Source organism: Nothobranchius furzeri, chromosome 17 (genome assembly GCF_043380555.1).
Source record: "Nothobranchius furzeri strain GRZ-AD chromosome 17, NfurGRZ-RIMD1, whole genome shotgun sequence".
Classification (NCBI taxonomy): domain Eukaryota; kingdom Metazoa; phylum Chordata; class Actinopteri; order Cyprinodontiformes; family Nothobranchiidae; genus Nothobranchius; species Nothobranchius furzeri.
Window position 1 is genome coordinate 21,028,371 of NC_091757.1, and position 23,943 is coordinate 21,052,313.

Genomic DNA, 23,943 nt, shown 5'->3' on the forward strand with positions numbered 1-23,943 from the left:
TACTTAAGCTCAGCAACAAAAAAAAGAACTTACCAAGCAGGTTTGTGATCTATCAAACATGGAGTACGCACAGCTGCACGCAATCTCTGCTTCATAAATAGGAGAATGTTTCTCAGCTGCATTTTAGTCACATCCCGCCCTCACCACACCCACTTACTGCCATAAATAGTCAATGCAAAGTGCCCTGTGGATCTCATGCATATACATAAGCCGGCTGTTGCAGCGCTTCGCCAATGACGAGGCGCGATCCTCTGCGCCTCTCGAGGGGGGCTGGGGCTTTTCTGGTCGCAGTCTGCCTGGGGTTCCTGCGCTCTGGGGCAGCTCCTGGATCTCTGGGACTTGGAGCTCCCTCCGTCTCCTACACATCTTTAGGGGGCAGATCTGTGGCCCCTCACTCTCTCTGTTAGATGCTCCTATAGAGAAACCTTACATAAACAAGCGCGTGTACTCACACAGGTGCTCACATGGTGCTCTCATAAGTATGGACTTGGGCACGTTAAACACAGGTCTTAAGGCTATGTTGGGCACTTAATGCACTGTGATTTATTATCGTGTGATTGTTCAGTAAAACAATGTTGATTTTATATTTCTCCATCAAGTTGACGCAGTGAGAGCTTGATCTTGTTGTATTGTTGTTGTGTCCCATTTTTTTTTTGTTTTATTTTCTTCTCTTTCTGCAGGTCTAGAAGCAGATTCTTGTTCATTATTGTTTATTTTTGTGAACCCCCCCCCCCCCACACACACACACACACACACACACACCTCCTTCCCCCCTTCTCCTCACCTTTTGTCTTTTTCTTTCTCTTTCACCTCTGTCTCCGTGTCTGGTCAGAATTACAAAGCATTCAAAAACCAAAACAATAAAGTTTTAAGTATCAGGCGTGACATTAAAAGCAGACGCTTTGATGCTCCACCTGAGAGTAAATCTGTAAGGCTTGTTACCAGCATTCAGACATCAATTCTGCTTGCTTCACAGCCAGACAGGACATGGGGGGGGGGGACCTTACAAAACTTACTGTGGTTATTCCTCACCTGCCCCTGAACAATCAATGGTCAATGGGATGCCATCATCTAAGCTCTGCCCCCCACAAGACAGAAAAGGTCATGTTTTACGCTAAAGCGAGCCAATTTTACCCATTTCACTGTCTGGGCAGTAAAGAGAATTATAAAAAATATTTGATCAAACATGCAATCCTGAAAATTTAAAGTTAGTCATCTTTTTGTTAAAGCACTTCAATACAGGCCACTTAATCTTTATATTGATTCAGGTGTTCTTATGTGATCTGTTTAAACTGAATAATCCATATATGATATGTGCACTTTTATGTTGAATAGTTCACTGATGATTTGTACACCTTTATATTGAGTTTTACCCATATCTGATCTATGCATGCTAAATTGGTTTAAGTTTCAGCTGAATGTATGAGGAGTGTAGCAACCAGAAATGGTCCATTTTTCCTCTACAGTTTGTCCTCTTCGGTATCCGGTCATATAGAGACATAATTCTGACTCTGTGTGCCCTATCTAATATTCCAGGCAGCAAGAAAGATTCTGCAAATGCATGTTGACATCTCACGACATTGTCAACATGCTCCCTTCCCAAGGTTCTTCCCTGCCAAGCTGCTGTTATCTATTCCTTGCTTCACAGAACAAAAGATGAACTTTTTAAATTAAATCATAATGAAATGAACAATATGAGTTAATTAATCATATGGCAGGTGTTAAATTAAACGTTTTGATTAATCTGCTTAAGTTAATAAGGTTGATTAATCTGTGCTTAAATTAATATGGATGAATTCAATGTGTTCTCTCAATGACCCATATAATTAATCAGTGTACGTGGCTTGACAGCTCACACACTCAGACACATGACAAGATAATAAGGTTAAAGTAATCTCATGACACATTGCTTTCTTATCCACAAATCAAAGCATCCTGTGTCTAAGAAAGGTGTGGTTTCTGAGGTTTGTTGGTAAAACCTCCTTAACATGTCAAATTCTGATTTGTCAGTATATCTTAACATAGGATTATAAAACTAGAATCCCTTCCCTAGTTAATTCAGTTTGAGCAGAATTCCGGACTGACCAACCCGGAATAAACTCACTGAATCACTGCATCCTTGACAAGCCGTCAGAGTCTGCCTGCAAGCTGACACAGCGCCGACTCCTCCAGAGTCCATTCTTAGACGCAATCAACCTTCATGCTGTTGTGATCCGGGAGACGACTCTGGACTGATTTGGTCGCATTGCGGTTAATCTACGAACTTCAGTACCCGACTTAATGTGATAAAGCAGCTTAATGAACAAAGTAGTATTGGAAGTACAGTCAGTATTGGAAGGGTCCCAAATTGTTTCAGCCTGTCGAAAACTGTTGTAACATACCAAATGGCCATGTTTTTCATCAAAAATGACCAGACTGGTAAATGGCCTGTATTTGATAAAGCGCCTTCTAGAGTCATGGAACCCCCCAAGGCACTTTACAACACAATCAGTCATTCACCCATTCACACACACATTCACACACTGGTGGGGATGAGCTACGATGTAGCCACAGCTGCCCTGGGGCGCACTGACAGAGGCGAGGCTGCAGAGCACTGGCGTCACCGGTCCCTCCGACCACCACCAGCAGGCAATGTGGGTTAAGTGTCTTGCCCAAGGACACAACAACAGCAACAGACTGAGCAGGGCTTGAACCTGCAACCTTCCGATCATGGGGCCACCATCGCCCCGAAGTTAACTTTTAACTTGCAAGCCAAACTTCTTCATGCAGGTCAATCTGACACCGTGGTGCCGATATGAAGAAATGAACTTGAGTAATATTGATGGCTAATCCTGCCTACATCATGAGACCTCAAGGCTTCAAGAGACGCAGGGCTTCTGCTCCTTTACTCTGAATAAAGTCTACCATCCCTGACATTAATTACTTTAAAACTTTATAAAACCATATTTTGTTGAATGAACAATTTGTTTAAATCTAAAGTGTTTTAATAATGTGTCCTATACTCTACATTAATGAATGATGGGTTAACATGAATGTTTTATTCCTGTAATGATTTATTTAAGGTCTTAGATTACACCAGATCAGTATTTGTTGAATTAATGATTTAATCTTTCAGTATGAACATAATGATATCAAAATATTATCGGTAATGTTTAACATTTCTGCTCCACATAACTGTTAGAACATTTTTACATCACACTAAGAATAACCTCTAAGTATCTGAGTGAAGGAATGATTTTCTGAGGTATTTGTTGTCTTTAAAACTTGTCAAATTGTGATTTGTCTAAATTTGTAAAGAACAGTTAACAAAAAGTTAGAGCACTTCCTGATCTAACCAGTTATGTGCCAGCTTGCTCGGTAGGCCAACCGGGTGAGCAAAGCACTTGGGACCATCCTCTCTTTTGATTCAAAATCAAAAGCCTCTCTGCAACGCTTGCCAGGGGTTTCAGACGCTACAACACCTCAGATGGAGAACATCTAACTAGCAGACCCTGGTAGCATCTCATGGCCGGTGATATCTGAACTCAAAGGGAACTAAGACTCTTTGGATTCGAGGAGCCATTCCATCTGGTGACATCACCAATCTGGCTGCCTTTCCTCCGGACTGATCAAGAGCTGCCATCACACAAGGGTATTGTAGACCTGAACACTGGCGTCGGATGAGTTTATGAATAATAAATAGCTTGTTAAACCATACAGTCAGGCTGATTTTACAACCCAGACATCACAAGATCTCTCAGATACTTAACAAGGTTTTGCTACAAAACATCTTAGCTTACATTCAATCATTTCATTCGTACTTTGGCATGTATAATCACTAGTTTAGAAATATAGAATTAGATTCTTTTTATAACTATATACTTGACTTTGTCTGAATTAATATGAAGCATGTGTTCCCTGAATAGTCCAAACAACATAAGGTAATATTAAACTGAATATTCAAAGACCAATCAGATATGGACTATCACATCTTATTGATCATTTAACAGATATGCAGCCACATCCAAAATGCTGCACTGTTTACGTACAAAAATAATGATCCTAGCATGTTCTGATGTAATCGTTGACTGTTTCAGAGGTCTTTGAAACCACAGAGTTGCACTCGCTCCCGCCGGTAGAGCTCCTGCACCGATGGCTCTGTCAGCATGCCCAGCTCATGCTCCCTGTCGCTGGACTGGGAGAAGTCGTCAGGACCCCCTCCACAGCCACCCTCCTGGGTATAACTGGGGTACCCTGGGTGAACCATGAGCTCTGCTGTCACCACAGCTGGATGCAGGCCAGATAAACTCTTTGAGGTACTGTCTGAAGGACCTGCTGCCAGAGCTTGTTTGAGGGCCCTCTGCAGGCTGGCGGAGGACATGTTCTGGCCCATGGTGGTCAGGCCCAGGTACACATCCGGCCACCTAGGGACAAAACAAAGTTTTACATTCTAACAACAGGTTTTAGATGTGAGAAGAACATTCCATCTCAGAAGAAACCATGGACAGGCTGTGTGGGTGTGGACACAAACAGATATGAATCACAGTTTCCAAGATGGCGGTGAGTGACTAAGAAGCATGGTTGAGCTCCTGACGGGTTTCCTTTAGTTTCCTTTGTAAAAGTGTTTTTTAGTCCATCTTAACATAAAGCTCGTTGCCTATTGCTTTGTTTTAGTCCTTAGGTGTGTTGTTGTCCCTAGAAGACTCAGTGGAACGGCAACAAATCCTAAAAGTAACAGAAGGACTTGCGCCGCAGCCGCAGAAGCTACTGCATGCCTGGGCCAGAATGATTTTGGAGCCCTAGCAAGTCATATATGTTTAGGTGGAAACATCACATAATCATGGCACTGAAGAATCAATTCTCTGAGATGTTTAAAGTAAAACTGAAAGATGGCATAGTGGTTGTTTGTGAGTGAGGGAAATATGGAGCGTGAGATCGATAGGAAGATCGGTGCTGCATCTACAGTACTGCGGGCGTTAAGGCGGTCTGTCGTAATGAAGAGAGAGCTGAGCCGGAAGGCGAAGCAGAATGCTTTTACTGGTCGATCTACGTTCCTAACCTCATGACGGTCACAAGCTTTGGGAAGTGACCCAAAAAACAAACTCGCGGCAGAAAATGAGTTTTCTCAGCCAGTTGGCTGGGCTCTTCCTTAGTGCTAGCTTCTCTGCACTGACTATCGGTGTTGTATTGGGCTACATTTAAGATCCTCCTCCATGTGTTCAGGGTGCTGCAGGGCAGTGCTCCCTCATACCTTGCTGAACTGCTGCAGCAGTGTGTCTCCACTCGGGCCGACTCTGTTGGCTCAGAGGTTTGAACAACGCAAATCATCCAATGGGATCCTGAGATGTCTTTGTGCATAACTCTTATTTACCATGTGTGCATGGCACGCAGAGGGAGTGTTTACCTGCAGCGCTGACTCTCTCTCGCTTGCATTTAATGACGAGAGGAGCTTTTCAGATAGTTTGCTGGTTTTCTCGGCATCTTATTTTTACAATGGCTGAAAAAAACGAAGTTTTTTTTTTACTACTAAAGAGGTCCTGGATATGTTTGCTGATGATGGCAGTGCTAACATGTGTCCGGTGGATTCATCTTCTCATGAGGAGGATTTAGTCATCACAGATGCAGACCATAGTAACCTGGATTATGAAATATCTTCTTCAGAAAGGTATGTAACCCGTGTCCCTCTACTCTTTTCTTTGACTTTATGTAAAATTACTGATAAATTTACCAAATTATATATACATATATATATATATATATATATGTATATATATACACATATATATATATATGTATACATATATATATATATATATGTATATATACATATATATATATATATGTGTATATATATACATATATATATATATGTGTATATATATACATATATATATATATATATATATATATATACATATATATATATATATATATATGTATATATATACATATATATATATATATGTATTTATTTATATATATATAGATATATATACAGGTCCTTCTAAAAAAATTAGCATATTGTGATAAAGTTCATTATTGTCTGTAATGTACTGATAAATATTAGACTTTCATATATATTAGATTCATTACACACAACTGAAGTAGTTCAAGCCTTTTATTGTTTCTAATATTGATGATTTTGGTATCGTTATGGAAATTTTATATTTCATTACTTTAATTCTATTGACAAATGTATTACCTTATGCCTGAAGCTCTCTCTCTCTCTCTCTCTCTCTCTCTCTCTCTCTCTCTCTCTCTCTCTCTCTCTCTCTCTCTCTCTCTCTCTCTCTCTCTCTCTCTCTCTCTCTCTCTCTCTCTCTCTCTCTCTCTCTCTCTCTCTCTCTCTCTCTCTCTCTCTCTCTCTCTCTCTCTCTCTCTCTCTCTCTCTCTCTCTCTCTCTCTCTCTCTCTCTCTCTCTCTCTCTCTCTCTCTCTCTCTCTCTCTCTCTCTCTCTCTCTCACACACACACACACACATTCTTGTCTCCTTGTAACTTCCAATACAAGCTCTCTGTGTGGGTTTGCCAACTATGTACATTGATGGCAGTTCCTTTCGACAGGGTGCTGAACCTAGTTCAGGTGTGGGTGTCGTTTGGTCACACGCTGAACAGAAAGACTCTTGGTGTTACAAGTTGGGTTCGAAGACCTCACAGTTCGCAGAAGTGGCTAGGATCCTGATAGTGCTACAACTTGCTGCTCATCATAGTGTCCGCGAGCTGGTGATCTGCACTGACTCAGACTACGCATGTCTCAGTTTCACCTGCCATCTACCCTCTTGGAAAAGTAGCAGGTTCTTAAACTCTAACCGGAAGCCCGTTAAACACTGAGACTTTTGCATGACATGTGACGCCCTAGCAATCTTACATGACATGCAGATCTATTAGCTTAAAGTCAAAGGTCATTCCCGTGCACCAGGAACTGATGAGGAAATCAGTGACCTTACAGACTTTCTTGTCAAACAAGGTGCAGCTGTCGGTACCCCATGGTCCTTCAACCCCTTGTGATTCCCTGACAACGTGTTTTGTCAGTCGGACCCACCACACGTGTGTCGTGACTGGGGTTGGACATCGAGCATCGATTGGAACCGGGACCAGACCAACTGTTAGTTTTTCCCGGAATCCTTCAAAGTTTTTTATGTTGATTCCTAGTTTCGATTCCTAGTATGCCGACCGGAAGAAGAATCCGTGGCCGATCTCCGTGAAAAATAAACATGGTCTGCAAATTGTGATCAACGCTTTTCAGAGCTGATCACACCAGCTGTCTGTGTGCAGCACCGAGTCTCCCCTCCCCCCACCCGGCGCGCAGCGGCCAAATATAAACAAACGCGTCTGCTGAACTTTTACTCCGTAATGTAAACTTTAACTCCTGCAGCGTAGAGGAAATGTGTTAAATACGTCAACACGGTGGATTTAATAGAAGCTTTAAAGAACAAACTCTGGACGGTGGTGAGAGGCGAGTTTGTCTCACTGCAGAAATAAAAACACACACGGAGCGTCAGCAGTCAGATGCAGCCACTCACCAACACTCGTGTGTGTGTGAGCATGAGAAGGCTGAACAATAACCTGTAGAATAATTAAAGTCATCATGCTAGAGAAGCTTCTCTGTGGTGGACCACACCAGCTTCTGCCACCATAAATAATAATAATAAATCACACACAAAGTTGTGAACATTTTTATTTCCTTTCTGAACTATTTCTGTTGAGAGTTTTAATGTTTAAAATCTGTTACATTGTTACTGACAGCCGCTACGTTTAAGTTTCACTTCCTGTTGTGACTGAATGCTGCTGCAGCATGGAGGTGTAGTTCTCAGTCATCCTGGACATTAGAGGTGTGAATCTTCACTAGTCTCACGATTCGATTACGATTATTGTGTCAGCAATTTTATTCGATTCAATATCTCGATTCATCACGATTATTTCATATGGATTTGTTGTCATCAATAAATATATGTTAGACATTTGCTTTTTGTATTCAACAAAAACTTTTATTTGCATAAATATGCAGTAAACAGCTTTCTGATAACAGTCCTTGGGACAGTGTAAAAGTACAAAACATTTGAAGCATTAGTTTGCATTTAAGAGGATTGCACAGCAAAAAAACAAACAAAATCTCTTTCCTCATTAAACATTCATGTCTCAGGCTGTCGGAAAAACATGTTCTGTAGATGCTAACAAAATATTTAACAACTCTGAACATCCATATATGAAAAACAATTATTTGGAAAGTTTGAGGTATTCTCTCCTGTGATAACAGTCCTTATACAAAAGTGCAAAACTGTTTAAATTTAAGAGGACTTAAGAACATAAAAAAATATCTTTCCTTATTTGACATTCACTTCTCAGGCTGTGTGGGGAAAAAAACGTGTTCTTCAGATGTTCGCAAAATCTTTACCAATACTGACATATTTTGGAAAATACACGAATAATACATAACAGTCCTTGGGACAACAAAAAGTGCAAACATTTTAACATCTGTTTGAATTTAAGAAGATGTACTGAAAAGCAATAATGATGACTAGTTAACATTTGGAAGTTGAAGGTTTTTGTGCAAGAACACCAGTTGATCTACATGCTGTGGTTTGAGAGTAGATCTTTTGGCCGTGACGTCTCCAGCAGTGGAGAAAACACGTTCTGCAGATCCACTTGCTCCAGGGATGCAAAGGTATCATTCTGACAGTCGAGCCAGGAGAGGAAACGTAACCTTGTGTACCCTCCACCAGTTTAAAGGGTCCTCAGACAGGGGCAGTGATGAAGTTTTCAAATAATTATCCGATTCCTCTTCAGCTCTGACATAGGGGGTCTTGGATTCTTCACTAACCTCAACATCATTGAAAGACTGTCCCAGCAAGCTCACAAGTAATGATGTAGGCTTTCTTTTAGCAGCCGAGGGATCGTCTGCCGAGGTTCCATCCTTCTGAACTTCGGGTTGCACCAGAACTTTCGCATGCATGGCCAGAATACACTCCTGCTGTTTAGGGAAAAAATAAAAATATCATTATTTTATCTGATGGGGAACTTACTAGTCTAACAATGTCTAAATTGTAGGGCTTTTTTAATCTTTTAAAATATTTAATAATGATTAATCACACTTTTTAAAATGTTGATGTGCCTTATCGTAATGTTTGTTTTTATTATGATAAAAGCATTCCGCTGGATTTACTCATTTTATGCTAATGTAAATAATTACTTACAGCAACACCAAACATGACAAATTATTAAGAATATTATACAGAAATGTATATGTTAATTCAAAAAGAAAGATGATGAATTTACCTCCAAACATGTTGCCTCCTCAGTCACTTCTCTGTAGACATCTGATTGCTCCTTCTCTGTCAGGAAAGGTAATCCCTTAAAGCGGGGATCCAGGGCCGAGGCTGTTAAAGCATTTTCTTCTCTGCCTCAGAGCTGTACCTGTGCATGAGATCTGTTCTGACAGCATTCTTGATGTCGTGAATCATGGGTGAGTCGCTGATGTTGCTGGTCATGTTTTGGAGAAGTTGTGCCTTGAGTGGAGCAATCAAGGAGATGGTTGGATTGCTCTCCTCAGATATTAGTACGGTTGCATCTTTCATTGCTTTTAATGCACTGACAGTGTCTTCAGCGTTAGATACATCTGTCTCGTTGAGCGTGCAGATGTCAGACTCTCCTTTTCTAACTTTCGTTGACAACAAGGTGGCACAAATGGCAGGTTGCTGTTCCAAAAACCTCTGGACCATGTTGTAGGAACTATTCCACCTTGTTGGTACATCTGTGAGTAGTTTTTGATTTTTCAGACCCAAGCATTTCTGATTTACCTTTAAACAGTGGCTTGCTGTCGTGCTACAATGGAAGAATGTGGATATACGTCTGATTCTTCCCAGAAGCCTGGTAAGCGATGCAACTCGAAGCCCACGCTGTGATGCCAGGTTCAAGGTGTGAGCAAAGCATCTGACCTGTTTGAGTTTTCTGATTTGAGCTGCAAGAATCATGTTTGAAGCGTTGTCTGTAACGACAGCTGCCACTCTGAAACAACATCTGAAAGTAGCTCTGCCAGATGTGCACCTGTGTGAGACTCATAAACAGCTCTCGTCTGCAGCACGTGGGAAATAATCTGCCAGTCCTCGCTCATGTAGTGTACCGTCACTGTAATATAGGACTCTGTTGCCACTGAAGTCCAGGAATCGCATGTTATTGCTACTAAATTAGCTTTGCTCATGGAGGTTAATGTCTTGGCTTTGGTTTCATCATATAGTGCAGGAATTACCTGTTCTGCGAAGTGGCTACGTGCAGGGACCTTGTATCGTGGCTTCAGTGTCTTTAACATGTGTTTGAACCCAGGGTTTTCCACCACAGAATATGGTCGTTCATGCTTCGCAATGAAAGCCCCCACAGCCTGGGTTATTTTCTTCCCTTTTTCTGAGTTGGGAGGTATTATTGAGAGAGCTGCATCAATTCTTGGCAGCAGCCGGTGTTGTTGTTAGCAAGTCAGGGTGGAAACGGCTAACGTGATTCCTTAAGTTGGCGGTGTTTCCGACGTATTTAATCTTGCTGTGGCAGGTTTTACACACGGCATATGACATGTCCAAATCATGTCTTCCTGATTGTTGGTAAAATCCAAAACGGCTCCATATGTCTGCTTTCATTGTCTTTGGAGGATCCTTTATCTGTAACGCTAACTCTGAGCTTTGTTCCGCTATGACCGCAAAGGCGCCAGTGCGCAGCTGCAGTCGTCGCTCCACTATGACGTATGAAGCAAGGGACAAAATCAGCCGATGCTAGGCTAAAAGATTCATGTTGCAGTTGGAAAACAAACATTATGTTATAATCGATTATAGTGTGCTTCTGCATCGATGCATAATCATTTATATCCGCATTGCAATGCATGGATTATATGATTATTTTAAATGGCTCTACTGGACGTGATCATCCTGAGAGTTTCAGCTGAAAACAGCTGGACGTTTCTGGATACGTTGGAGACATTTAGACTCTCATCCCAGAGGCTTCTTCCAGACTTTGGTTGTGGTCAGAAACAAACACACTGGTTGTGCTGCAAGTCTTTTTCTTTTTTTTTCCAAAACATGTTTTTGTCAAAATGAAGGTGATGTTGTTGTTCATAGAGTTAAAATTCATGCTGAATTTAAGATTATTTCACCAAGTAGGACCTGTAGTTAGCTGGCTCATGTAAAACATGTCATGTCTTGAAAGAATCAGAATCGAGAATCGATAGGAACCCGAATCAAAATGAGGAAATGGAATAGGAATGGTTCAAAATCAAATGATGCCCAACCCTAGTCGTGACTCGAGCTCAGGCCACTAATGCGTCCGCCCCTCAACCATCTGATAAACTGTTTGTATCACTTAAGAAATATCTCCAAACTGCGAAGGTTGGTGTCAAAACATGAACTTGAAATGGTTATCCATGCCTTTATCTCCTCCCGTCTAGATTACTGTAACACACTCTTCACATGTTTTAACAAAAAGCCCTTGACCTCCTTCAATTGGTCCAGAACAACTCAGCAGCGAGGCTCCAAACTGGAGAAAACAGAAGAGCACACATCATTCCTATTCTGATGTCTCTGCACTGGTTACCCTTAACTTTAGAGTTCATTTTAGAATCCTGACTAGACCTTTCAGGGCTCTACATAGTCAAGCTCCTCCCTATATTACTGAACTCATCGTCGTCGTATTCCTCCGCTTATCCGGGTCTGGGTCGCGGGGGCAGCATCCCAACTAGGGAGCTCCAGACAGTCCTCTCCCCGGCCACCTCCACCAGCTCCTCCAGCAGGACCCCAAGGCATTCCCGGACCAGATTGGAGATGTAAACTCTCCAACGTGTCCTGGGTCGACCCGGGGGCCTCCTGCCGGCAGGACATGCCCGAAACACCTCCCCAGGGAGGAGGCATCCTGACCAGATGCCCAAACCACCTCAACTGACTCCTTTCGATCCGGAGGAGCAGCGGTCCTACTCCGAGTCCCTCCCGAATGTCGAAGCTCCTCACCCTATCTCCTGGTGAGAAGCTCGGCCACCCTATGGAGGAAACTCATTTCGGCCGCTTGTATCCACGATCTCGTTCTTTCGGTCATTACCAAAAGCTCATGACCATAGGTGAGGATTGGGACGTAGATCGACCGGTAAATCGAGAGCCTGGTTTTCTGGCTCAGCTCCCTCTTCACCACGACAGATCGGCTCAGCGTCCGCATCACTGCAGATGCTGAACCAATCCGCCTGTCGATCTCCCGATCCCTCCTACCCTCACTCGTGAACAAGACCCCAAGATACTTAAACTCCTCCACTTGAGGTAGGACCTCTCCCCCGACCCAGAGTTGGCAAGCCACCCTTTTCCGGTCGAGAACCATGGTCTCAGATTTGGAGGTACTGACCCTCATCCCAGCCGCTTCACACTCGACCGCGAACCTACCCAGCAAGAGCTGAAGGTCAGAGCTGGATGAAGCTAGGAGGACCACATCATCCGCAAAAAGCAGAGACGAGATTCTCCTGCCACCAAACTCAACACACTCCACACCACGGCTGCGCCTAGAAATTCTGTCCATAAAGGTAATGAACAGAACCGGTGACAAAGGGCAGCCCTGGCAGAGTCCAACCCTCACCGGGAACAGGTCCGACTTACTACCGGCTATGCGGACCAAACTCACGCTCCTCTGGTAAAGGGACTGAATGGCCCTTAACAGAAAGCCACCCACCTCATACTCCTGGAGCGTCCCCCACAGGGTGCCCCTGGGGACACGGTCATAAGCCTTCTCCAAATCCACAAAACACATGTGGATTGGTTGGGCAAACTCCCATGCTCCCTCCATCACCCTTGCAAGGGTATAGAGCTGGTCCACAGTTCCACGGCCAGGACAAAAACCACATTGCTCCTCCTCAATCTGAGATTCAACTATCGATCGGACCCTCCTCTCCAGTACCTTGGAGTAGACCTTTCCAGGGAGGCTGAGGAGTGTGATCCCCCTATAGTTGGAACACACCCTCAGGTCACCCTTCTTAAAGATGGGGACTACCACCCCGGTCTGCCACTCCACAGGAACTGCCCCAGATGACCACGCAATGTTGCAGAGACGTGTCAACCACGACAGCACTACAACATCCATAGCCTTGAGATACCCAGGACGAATCTCATCCGCCCCCGGGGCTCTGCCGCTGTGTAGTTGTTTGACTACCTCAGCAACTTCTGCCTCCGAGATTGGACAGTCCATCCCCAAGTCTCCCAGCTCTGGCTCCTCCTTGGAATGCGCGTAGGTGGGATTGAGGAGCTCCTCAAAGTATTCCTTCCACCGTCCGACTATAGCCCCAGTTGACGTCAGCAGCTCCCCATCCCCACTGTAAACAGTGTGAGCGAGTTGCTGCCTTCCTCTCCTGAGGCGCCGGACAGTTTGCCAGAACCTCTTTGGAGCCGATCGATCATCTTTCTCCATGGACTCACCAAACTCCTCCCACGCCCGAGATTTTGCCTCGGCAACGGCCACTGCTGCACCCCGCTTGGCTATCCAGTACCTGTCTGCTGCCTCCGGAGACCCACAGACCAGCCATGCCCTGTAGGTCTCCTTCTTCAGCCTGACGGCTCCCCGAACCTCTGGTGTCCACCAGCGGGTACGGGGGTTGCTACCATGACTGGCACCGGCCACCTTGCGACCACAGCTAGCAACAGCCGCCTCAACAATCGCAGAGTGGAACAAGGCCCACTCGGAGTCAATGTCCCCCACTGCTCTCGGGATGCGGTCAAAGCTCTGCCGGAGGTGGGAGTTGAAGACCGTCTTGACAGGTTCTTCTGCCAAGCGTTCCCAGCAGACCCTCACTATGCATTACTGAACTGTTAAAGCCTTATGCTCCAATCCAACCCCTCAGGTCCACCCACCAGGACCTTCTAGAAGTTCCAAAGACCAGATATAAATGTCGAGGTGATCGCTCCTTCCAGACTGTTGCACCCCGACTTTGGAATGGTCTTCCTTTATCCTTACGAAGCATTGACAGTCAGGACACTTTTAAAAAACAGCTAAAGACCCTTTTATTTAAAGCTGCTTTTACCTAAATCTTTTATTTTCTTATTTTTTACTCTAATTTTTAATCTTTCATCTGTTTATGAAATGTTATAATTTTATGACTTAATTTTTTCTGGTGTTAATCTGATTCTGTTTTGAGATCATTATGATTTTATTACGGTTTTATTTTGTTTTGATCTATGTGAAGCACTATGTGATTCTGTCTGTTGTAAGTGCTGCATAAAAAATGTACTAATGACTTTGTGTCTGTTCAACCTGTCTTTTCTGAGAATGACCATGTCAGTCTTCAGTCCCAGGACCTGCTATCAGCTGGATGATCCGACAGCTCATCTACCTTCTTCTGTCAAGCTTGACTCCGTTCCTGATCTCCGTGCTCTCTTTCGTGTTCGTGTCATGCTGAGAATGGTTGAAGGGTTGCCGATGCACGTCTCCAAGCCTTCATTGTCACCTGTTCTTGTGGTGCCGCAGTCCCTGGGGGGGGGGGGGGGGGGGGGGGGGGGGGGTGTTTTGATCATGTAAGCTCATGGCTCTCCTTCGGCTGGACACAAAGGTGTCAAGGCCACGTTCGGTGCCCTGAGCCAGGTCACTTACTGGCCAGGGATGCGTCAAGACATAGAATAGGCTTTTATTGTCATTGCACGGAGTATAATGAAATTGAGGGCTACGCCCATCGAGCCGTACACATTCAACATGAGTAAAAGTTAAAAAATGAAACATTTAAAAGAAGACACTGGCAAGGAACACAGCATGGTAAACATAAATAAACAAATATATACAGGCAGCTAGAGAGGTATGTGGTTTTATAAAGGGCTGAAATGATTCCTCGAGTACCTCGAAGAATTCGAGTACAAAAAAGCCTCGAGTCAAATTCTCTGCCTCGAGGCTTCGTTTAATTCAAGTTTGATTAATTCATGGCTTTGCACGTTTCACCCGGATCGAAATAAGTGATGCACTACACACTGCACTGAATGCACACGCGAGTAGCGAATGTAACTTAACTTTCTCTTAAGCCATAGCGGACAACGTGGACCCCGGTGGAGTGCGAAAAAGACTGAAAATGTCAAAGGTGTGGGACCATTTTTCACTTCGTAAGGTGGAAAACGTAGTCCAGTGTAAATACTGTAAAATGGATTTAGCCTACCACAATATCATATCCTCGATGCTGCAGCTCCTGACCAGAAAAAAACCACATGTAAATGTCTCTTCTGCAAGTGGACTCGGAGGTCCGCTATACATTCTGTGGACACTGTGCGACTTTTCCGTTTGTAGCACTCAGTTTCAGCTCACACTGTGCGTCTGGTAGCAACACGTCGGACCTAAAAATGTGCTAAAAATAGAAGTTTTTACACACGTCAGATTTTTTGTTGTGTTGCTATTGATGTCTGTTGTCCCTCGGGATTGCTGCAGGAGGACACGGGTGTTTATGAGGAAAACGAAATAAAGTAAATAAATGTTTTGTGATCAGTATAATTTGACATAACCACGGCAAACATGCTTTCTCAACAATCCTTGTTATTGTGTGAGAAAAAAAAGTGTAGAAATTAAAACGGACATGTATTAATAGGGTTAAAGCTGGCGAGCCATGTTTGCGCATGCGCCGTGAGCGGTTCTGGTGCTGGTAGATTCTTGCGCAAGGGGAAAATCGGCTCAGGTTGTTTACTTATTTTTTGCACAGGCACTGTGAAGTAAAAGTGAAGTGCTGAAGTTTTGAAAAATAATTTTGAATAAAACTTGAACAATAACTGGCAATTGCTTGCTCATTTTAAGAAGGCTTTCATATTTTGTATAATGCTATTTGATATAATGGTTTACAAACACAAAGGGGTCATTTATTAGAGTACTCGATTGATCGATAAAAATTTCGATAGAGTACTCGATTACAAAGATATTTGATATCTGCAGCCCTATTATTATATACACAGTCCGTGAGTGTTTGCATTTCTGATAGCCCAGGGGAAAAAGCTGTTGGCCAGTCTGGTAGTGTGTGACCTGACTGACCTGAAACGTTTCCCAGAGGGCAACAGGTCAAACAGGGGGTAGGCAGGATGTGTATGGTCTCCAGTGATGTCCCTGGACTTCTTGAGGCTGCAGGATTGTGATATGTCTCCAGAGAGGGCAGGGGGCCGCCAATGATTTTTGAGCTGCATTGACAACTCTCTGCGCTGACTTAATGTCTTCAGCTGTGGAGCCTGCACACCACACACCCAGACAGTATGTCAGCACACTCTCCACAGATGAGTGGTAGAAGGCTAGCAGCAGCTTCTTGTCCGGGTTGTTCTTCGTGAGGACTCGCAGAAAATATAGCCGCTGCTGAGCGTTCTGTACCAGGGCTTTGGTGTTTTGGGTCCAGGAGAGATCTGCTGTGATGTGGGTGCCCAGAAAATTGTAGGTGGTGACAATTTCCACCTGGTCTTCATGGATCAGGAGGGGGTGTGGTTCTTTCTGTTTTTTCCTGAAATCCATGATGATTTCTTTAGTTTTCTTGGTGTTGATTATGAGGTTGTTTTTTGAGCACCAAAGTTCTTTCCACCTGTGCCCTGTATGCTGTCTTGTCGTCCTTACCGATTAATCTGACCACGGTGGTGTCGTCGAGACATTTCAGACTTTGTTCGGAGCTTTTGGTTTGCTGTGAATTTCAACCTTCAAACCCCATCCACAGAGCTCCTCTACAGAGCAGGGGAATGTCCACACCGTGGTCAGATCTGCAATTTGATTGGCCAAGTCCAGCAGAGGTAACAAATCTCAGGAACGTTGCTAAGCTGAGTCCCATTCTGTCCAGCTCTGAACTTGAGACAGTTCTCCACACCTTCATCTCCTCACGCTTAGACTACTGTAACTCTCTTTTCACGTGTCTGAGCAGAACCTCCCTGAACCGTCTACAGGTGGTTCAGAACGCCTGTGCTCGGCTTCTGACCAAGTCCTCCAAACACACCCACATCACCCCGCTTCTCCTCCAGCTTCACTGGCTGCCAGTCAACTTCAGGGTTCATTTCCAGATCCTGGTTCTGGTCTATAGGGCCTTACATGGACAAGCACCATCTTACATTGGTGATCTTCTTAGGCCCTACACCCCCAGCAGGTCCCTGAGGTCCAGTAATCAAAGCCTACTGGTTGTGCAGCACCAGGCTAAAGGTCAAAGGTGACAGATCATCTACTGCTGTGGCCCCCAGACTCTGGACCTCTCTCCCCCTGAGCCTGAGATCAGTGGACTCAGTGGTCTCCTTTAAAAAGCAGCTGAAGACTCACTTGTTCAAGCTGGCTTTTGTATGACCTTCTTCACCTCTCTCTCTTTATTCTGCTCTCCCCACCTATCCCACCTTCCTCAGGATCCACTGATTTCCCTCTTTCCTATTCACTCTCTCTCTTTCTTTACATTTTTACTTTTAAATCGAAATTGCTTATTCTTGCTCATTTTAAATATATTTTTAAACATTTTCTAAATGATTTTTTATATTTTTACAATTTTTTATATTTTTTGTTTTTGTGAAGCGCCTTGTGATTTTTATCTTGAGAGGCGCTATAGAAATGATATTTTCTTCTTTCTTCTTCTTCAAATACTTCTTGACCATGAACCCATTTGGTGCTGGACCCATTCACCAAATGGGTCCAGCACCTAACGACAAAGCACAAACAACTCCTGTCCTTTTGATGAATCACATCTTCTCCCGGTTCGGTCTCCCCTCTCGTGTTAACTCAGATAGGGGAACTCACTTCACCTCTGAAGTGATGGAACATCTTTGGCAGATGTTGGGGGTAAAGGCCAATCTCCACATTGGTTGCCGGCCCCAGTCTTCTGGCCAAGTGGAAAGGATGAACCAAACGGTTGTCAGCATGTTAAGGAAATATGTGTCCTCTAATCACAGAGACTGGGATGTGAAGCTTCTGTTGGTCCTGATGGCCATACGGGCCACTCCTCATGAATCTACAGGTGTCTCCCCGTTTGAAATGATGATGGGTAGACAGATGACCCTGCTGCTTCACCTGCTGTATCAGTCAGTTCGTTCAGTCCAGCGCCGCTCTGGCTTACTCTAATGAGCACTATTTACAAGACTTGAGGAACCATCTGCCTGCAGCTTTTTCTTTTGCACAGACAAATCTGGAGAAATCAGCTGAGGGCATGAAGGCTTACTATGATCAGAAGGACTCACATTCCGAACTCAGCGGAAGTGGAAACAGCAGCAAGTTGTCAACAGCTGAGCAGCAGCAATAGAATAAAACTTGGATTTTAACCAGAGCGTCTCTCAGCATGGGCCCGAAAAAGGTTCTGCCAGCCGAGGAAAGTGACGATATTAAGAAGTCGCTGGAGTTTATGACAGAGGAGATTTCTGCTGTCAAAATGCAGATGAAAGCCATCCTGGACCTGGTCGAGGAAGTTAAGGCTCTCTGCAGCCAGAACGCCGAGAAAGATAGGCGGCTGGCGTACCTGGAGAGCAGAGTGGCGGATTTGGAGCAGCACACCCGGATAAACAATGTCATTATCACGGGGCTTCGCATCAAACCCCGGTCATACGCCCGGGCGGTCGCAGCTGACAATGTAGGAGGGTCAGGAGAGGAAGATGTTAACTCCACGGAGCTTCAAGTGGGTACCTTTCTGCGGTCCAAAGGTGTGGAAGTGGATTATAACAACATTGAGGCTTGCCATCCTCTACCCCGAAAAAATGACAGTGACAAACCAGCCATCATTGTGAGATTTGTTAACAGGAAATACAAAACAGCACTGTTAAAACAAGGGAAGAAATTGAAAGGATCCGATGTCTTCATGAATGAACATCTGACAAAAAAAAAAAAATGCGGACATCGCCAGAAAAGCACGTTACTTGAAGAAATTGGGAAAAATTCAAAATACATGGACCACCTATTAAACTAAATGGAGCACCAGAACAAGCCAGAGTGTTGGTCATCAGAAACTTGGAGGAGCTGGACAAACACTGAGGTTCAATTCACACTGGAGGTATGACTACTAACACGTGACGTGACACAAAACTCAACATATAGTACAGTCTAAAAGAACTTCATCAGTATACGGCAACAATATCGATATAACTCATTGGAATTCTGTTTATGATAATCTGGAACTGAGAACATTTCGATACACAGATCTTCTAGATTTAGAAAATGATATAGACCCGGAAAATAACTTCTTCTACAACATCAGCAATACCTGCTGCTACTTCACTGATGAACAGTTTAAACACACGATCAATGCGGAAAATAAATTATCAATAATCCATTTTAATAGCAGAAGTCTATATGCTAACTTCAACAATATAAAGGAATATCTAAATGAGTTGACAAATCCATTTGGAATTATTGCCATCTCTGAAACATGGATCAACGCGGAAAAAGGACTGGACTTTGGACTGGAGGGATATGATGTGAATTTAGTAAATAGAAGGAACAAAAGTGGAGGGGGAGTGGCTGTGTACAGGTGCTGGCCAGTAAATTAGAATATCATCAAAAGGTTGAAAATATTTCAGTAATTCCATTCAAAACGTGAAACATGTACATTATATTCATGCAATGCACACAGACCAATGTATTTCCAATGTTCATTACATTTAAATTTGATATTCATAAGTGACAACTAATGAAAACTCCAAATTTGGTATCTCAAAAAATTAGAATATTCTGAAAAGGCTGAATATAGAAGACACCTGCTGCCACTCTAATCAGCTGATTTACTCAAAACACCTGCAAAGGCCTTTAAAAGGTCCCTCAGTCTTGTTTTGAAGGCACCACAATCATGGGGAAGACTTCTGACTTAACAGCTGTCCAAAAGACAATCATTGACACCTTGCACAAGGAGGGCAAGACACAAAAGGTGATTGCTAAAGAAGCTGGCTGTTCGCAGAGCTCTGTGTCCAAGCACATTAACAGACAGGCGAAGGGACGGAAAAAATGTGGTAGAAAAAAGTGTACAAGCTCTAGGGATAACCGCACCCTGCAGAGAATTGTGATGACAAACCCATTCAAAAATGTGGGGGAGATCCACAAAGAGTGGACTGCAGCTGGAGTCAGCGCTTCAAGAACCACCACGAGGAGACTCATGAAAGACATGGGATTCAGGTGTCGCATTCCGTGTGTCAAGCCACTCTTGAACAAGAAACAGCGCAAGAAGCGTCTCGCCTGGGCCAAGGACAAAAAGGACTGGACTGATGCTGAGTGGTCCAAAGTTATGTTTTCTGATGAAAGCAAGTTCTGCATTTCCTTTGGAAATCAAGGACCCAGAGTCTGGAGGAAGAGCGGAGAAGTACAGAATCCACGTTGCATGAGGTCCAGTGTAAAGTTTCCACCGTCAGTGATGGTGTGGGGTGCCATGTCATCTGCCGGTGTTGGCCCACTCTGTTTCCTGAGGTCCAGGGTCAATGCAGCCGTCTACCAGGAAGTTTTAGAGCACTTCATGCTTCCTGCTGCTGACCAACTTTATGGGGATGCAGACTTCACCTTTCAACAGGACTTGGCACCTGCACACAGTGCCAAAACCACCAGCACCTGGTTCAAGGACCATGGTATCCCTGTCCTTGATTGGCCAGCAAACTCGCCTGACCTTAACCCCATAGAAAATCTATGGGGTATTGTGAAGCGGAGGATGCAATACGCTAGACCCAACAATGCAGAGGAGCTGAAGACGACTATCAGAGCAGCCTGGGCTCTCATAACACCTGAGCAGTGCCACAGACTGATCGAGTCCATGCCACGCCGCATTACTGCAGTTATTGAGGCAAAAGGAGCCCCGACTAAGTATTGAGTGCTATACATGCACATTCTTTTCATGTTCATTCTTTTCAGTTGGCCAACATTAGAGAAACAAACATTTTTTCATTGGCCTTTAGAATATTCTAATTTTCTGAGATACCAGATTTGATGTTTTCATTGGTTGTCACCTATAAATATCAAATTTAAATGTAATAAACATCGGAAATACATTGGTCTGTGTGCATTGCATGAATATAATGTACAAGTTTCACGTTTTGAATGGAATTACTGAAATATTTTCAACCTTTTGATGATATTCTAATTTACTGGCCAGCACCTGTATGTGGACAAAAATTTAAATTATAAGGTGGTGGAAAGTATGACATCTGCGATTGACAATTTATTAGAATGCATAACAATTGAAATTTATAAGGAAAAAGAGAAAAATGTAATAATTAGCTGTATATATAGAACACCTGGTTCTAGTATTCAGCTATTTAATGACTTTATAGAAGAAATATTCTCTAAAACAAATCAAAAAGTTTTGTTTATCTGTGGTGATTTTAATCCGAAAAAGCATTAAATGACTGATGAATTCCGAAACACCATGTACAGTTTGAGTTTACGTCCTAGAATAACCAGGCCTAGCAGAATTACACCACATTGTGCCACCTTACTGGACAATATTTTCACCAACGATATGGAAAACAACATCGTGAGCGGATTATTAATTAATGACATCAGTGATCACCTACCAGTTTTTGCAGTTTATAACATCAATTATAAGAGAAATCAGCACGAAGAACAACTGAGATACAGACGTATAAGGACTGATGAAACTATGAATGCACTTAAGAACGATTTATTAAATCAGGACTGGAAAAATGTGTTCAAAGAAGCTGATATTGATATTGCATATGGTACATTTTTTAAAATATTTAAGGAATTGTACGATAAAAACTGTCCAATAATAAAATACAGCAGAAAGCATAAATACTCAAATAGACCATGGATCACTAAGGCTTTACAAAATGCATGTAAAAAGAAGAATACACTTTATAGGGAATTCCTAAAACATAGAACAAAAGATGCTGAAAATAAATGTAAAAAATACAAAAATAAGTTGACCAATATTATACGTGTATGTAGAAAGGAGTATTATAGTAAAACTTTGAACAACAATAAATATAATATGAAGGGTATATGGGATGTTTTATATGGTATCATTAAAAATAATTCTGAGCAACGTAATTATCCTCAACATTTTATTGACAATGGCAATATTATGGAAAACACTGCTGATATGGTCAACAGCTTTAATCATTATTTTGTCAATATTGGACCAAAACTAGCAGAGCAAATTCCTGAGTCACTGCCAGCAGTAGACTGTAGGGAATGCCTGATTGACAGGAACCCAAACTCAATGTTCCTTATAGCAGTGGAGGAAAAAGAAATAATTGACACTGTACACATGTGTAAATATAAAGCATCTACTGATTGTAATGATATTGACATGGTAATTATTAAGGTCATTGAAGGAATAGTTGGACCTCTAACATATATTTGCAATTTATCATTTCAGACTGGAAAAGTTCCAAACAAAATGAAAATAGCTAAAGTTGTGCCGCTGTATAAAACTGGGGATAGACACCACTTCACAAATTACAGGCCGATTTCTTTACTACCACAATTCTCCAAAATCCTAGAAAAACTTTTTAATAAACGATTAGACAAATTTCTAGATAAATATAAATTACTCTCTGATAGTCAATATGGATTTAGATCGAAAAGTTCAACATCTCTGGCATTAATCGAATCAATTGAGGAGATTACAAATGCCATAGATCAGAAAAAGTATGCAGCTGGACTATTCCTGGATCTCAAGAAAGCATTCGACACAATTAATCATGACATATTAATTAATAAACTTGAACGGTACGGGATAAGGGGGGTTGTACTGCGATGGGTGAAAACTTATTTAAGTGACAGAACACAATTTGTGAAGCTTGGTGTCCATTCCTCATCATGTTTGGACATTGCTTGTGGTGTTCCACAAGGCTCTGTACTGGGTCCAAAATTATTTATTCTTTATATAAATAATATTTGTAGGGTATCTGATATATTAAAACTAATATTATTTGCAGATGATACAAATATTTTTTGTTCTGGGGGGAATCTAAAGGAACTGCTGGATACAGTTACTACAGAGATGTGCAAAATTAAAAGATGGTTCATCAGGAATAAACTATCTGTGAATCTAAGTAAAACTAAAATAATCTTATTTGGGAATTCAGTTAGAAATGCACAAGCGCAGATCCATATAGATGGTGTGGAAATTGAAAGAGTACTTGAACATAAGTTTCTTAGTGTGATTTTAGATGATAAACTAAACTGGAAATCTCATATAAATCATATACGTAACAAAATTTCAAGAAGTGTTTCAATCTTAAGTAAAGTAAAAAAAACATTCTGGACCACAAAGCACTCCACATTCTCTATTGTTCCCTGATTGCACCGTATTTGCATTACTGTGCAAAGGTTTGGGGCAATACCTACAAATGTTCGCTATCATCAATCCTTATATTACAAAAAAGGGCAATACGGATAATCTATAAAATTGGTTATAGAGATCATACGAATCCTCTATTCTTAAAAGCTAAAATTCTAAAATTCACAGATCTAGTTCATTTTCTCACTGCTCAAATTATGTATAAAGCAATAAATAAATTGCTTCCTGACAATATTCTAAAACTGTTTACTATAAGGGGGCGTGGATATAATTTGAGAGGGGAGTTAATTTTACAACATCCTTGTATCCGAACAACATTAAAAAGTTTTTGCATCTCTGTATGTGGAGTGAAGCTGTGGAACAGACTAGGTAAAGATATGAAGCAATGTCCGAGCATGGTGCAGTTTAAAAAGCAGTTTAAGGATATGGTTTTTGCAGGGTACAGGGAGGAGGTAGAGACTTGATAGGGCGTTCTCATTGGGAATTTTTTTTTATTTATTTTTTTTTCCGGGGGCACGGGTATGATGGTATGTGTATATATATCTGTAGGTTGTGTATACTATGAAGTGTTACTGGGGTTACTGAAATTGTGAATATGTGTGTATGTGCATGTATGTAGATAGAAACATATATGTATGTGTATATGTAGGTATATCTATTTATTACTAGATAATGGAAAAGGGGTGGGATTAAATAAGCTTATGCTTCTTCCTGCTCCTTTTTGAACATGAAGGTTATTAGTTGTGACTGCTCGTTTTCT

At 42.4% G+C, this 23,943-nt stretch overlaps 1 protein-coding gene across 7 annotated transcripts in view; it reads right to left on the reverse strand.

The window, feature by feature from the left end:
* Positions 1-3,033: 3,033 nt before the first annotated feature.
* The window catches only part of ydjc (YdjC chitooligosaccharide deacetylase homolog), a 56,135-nt gene continuing 35,225 nt past the window's right edge, over positions 3,034-23,943 (reverse strand). For all 7 annotated transcript variants that reach the window (XM_054734315.2, XM_054734313.2, XM_054734316.2 and 4 more), the window contains one exon: positions 3,034-4,403. In XM_054734315.2, coding sequence (XP_054590290.1) covers positions 4,073-4,403 — 331 coding nt within the window. In that variant the 3' untranslated portion in view covers positions 3,034-4,072. The remainder of the gene's footprint in view (positions 4,404-23,943) is intronic.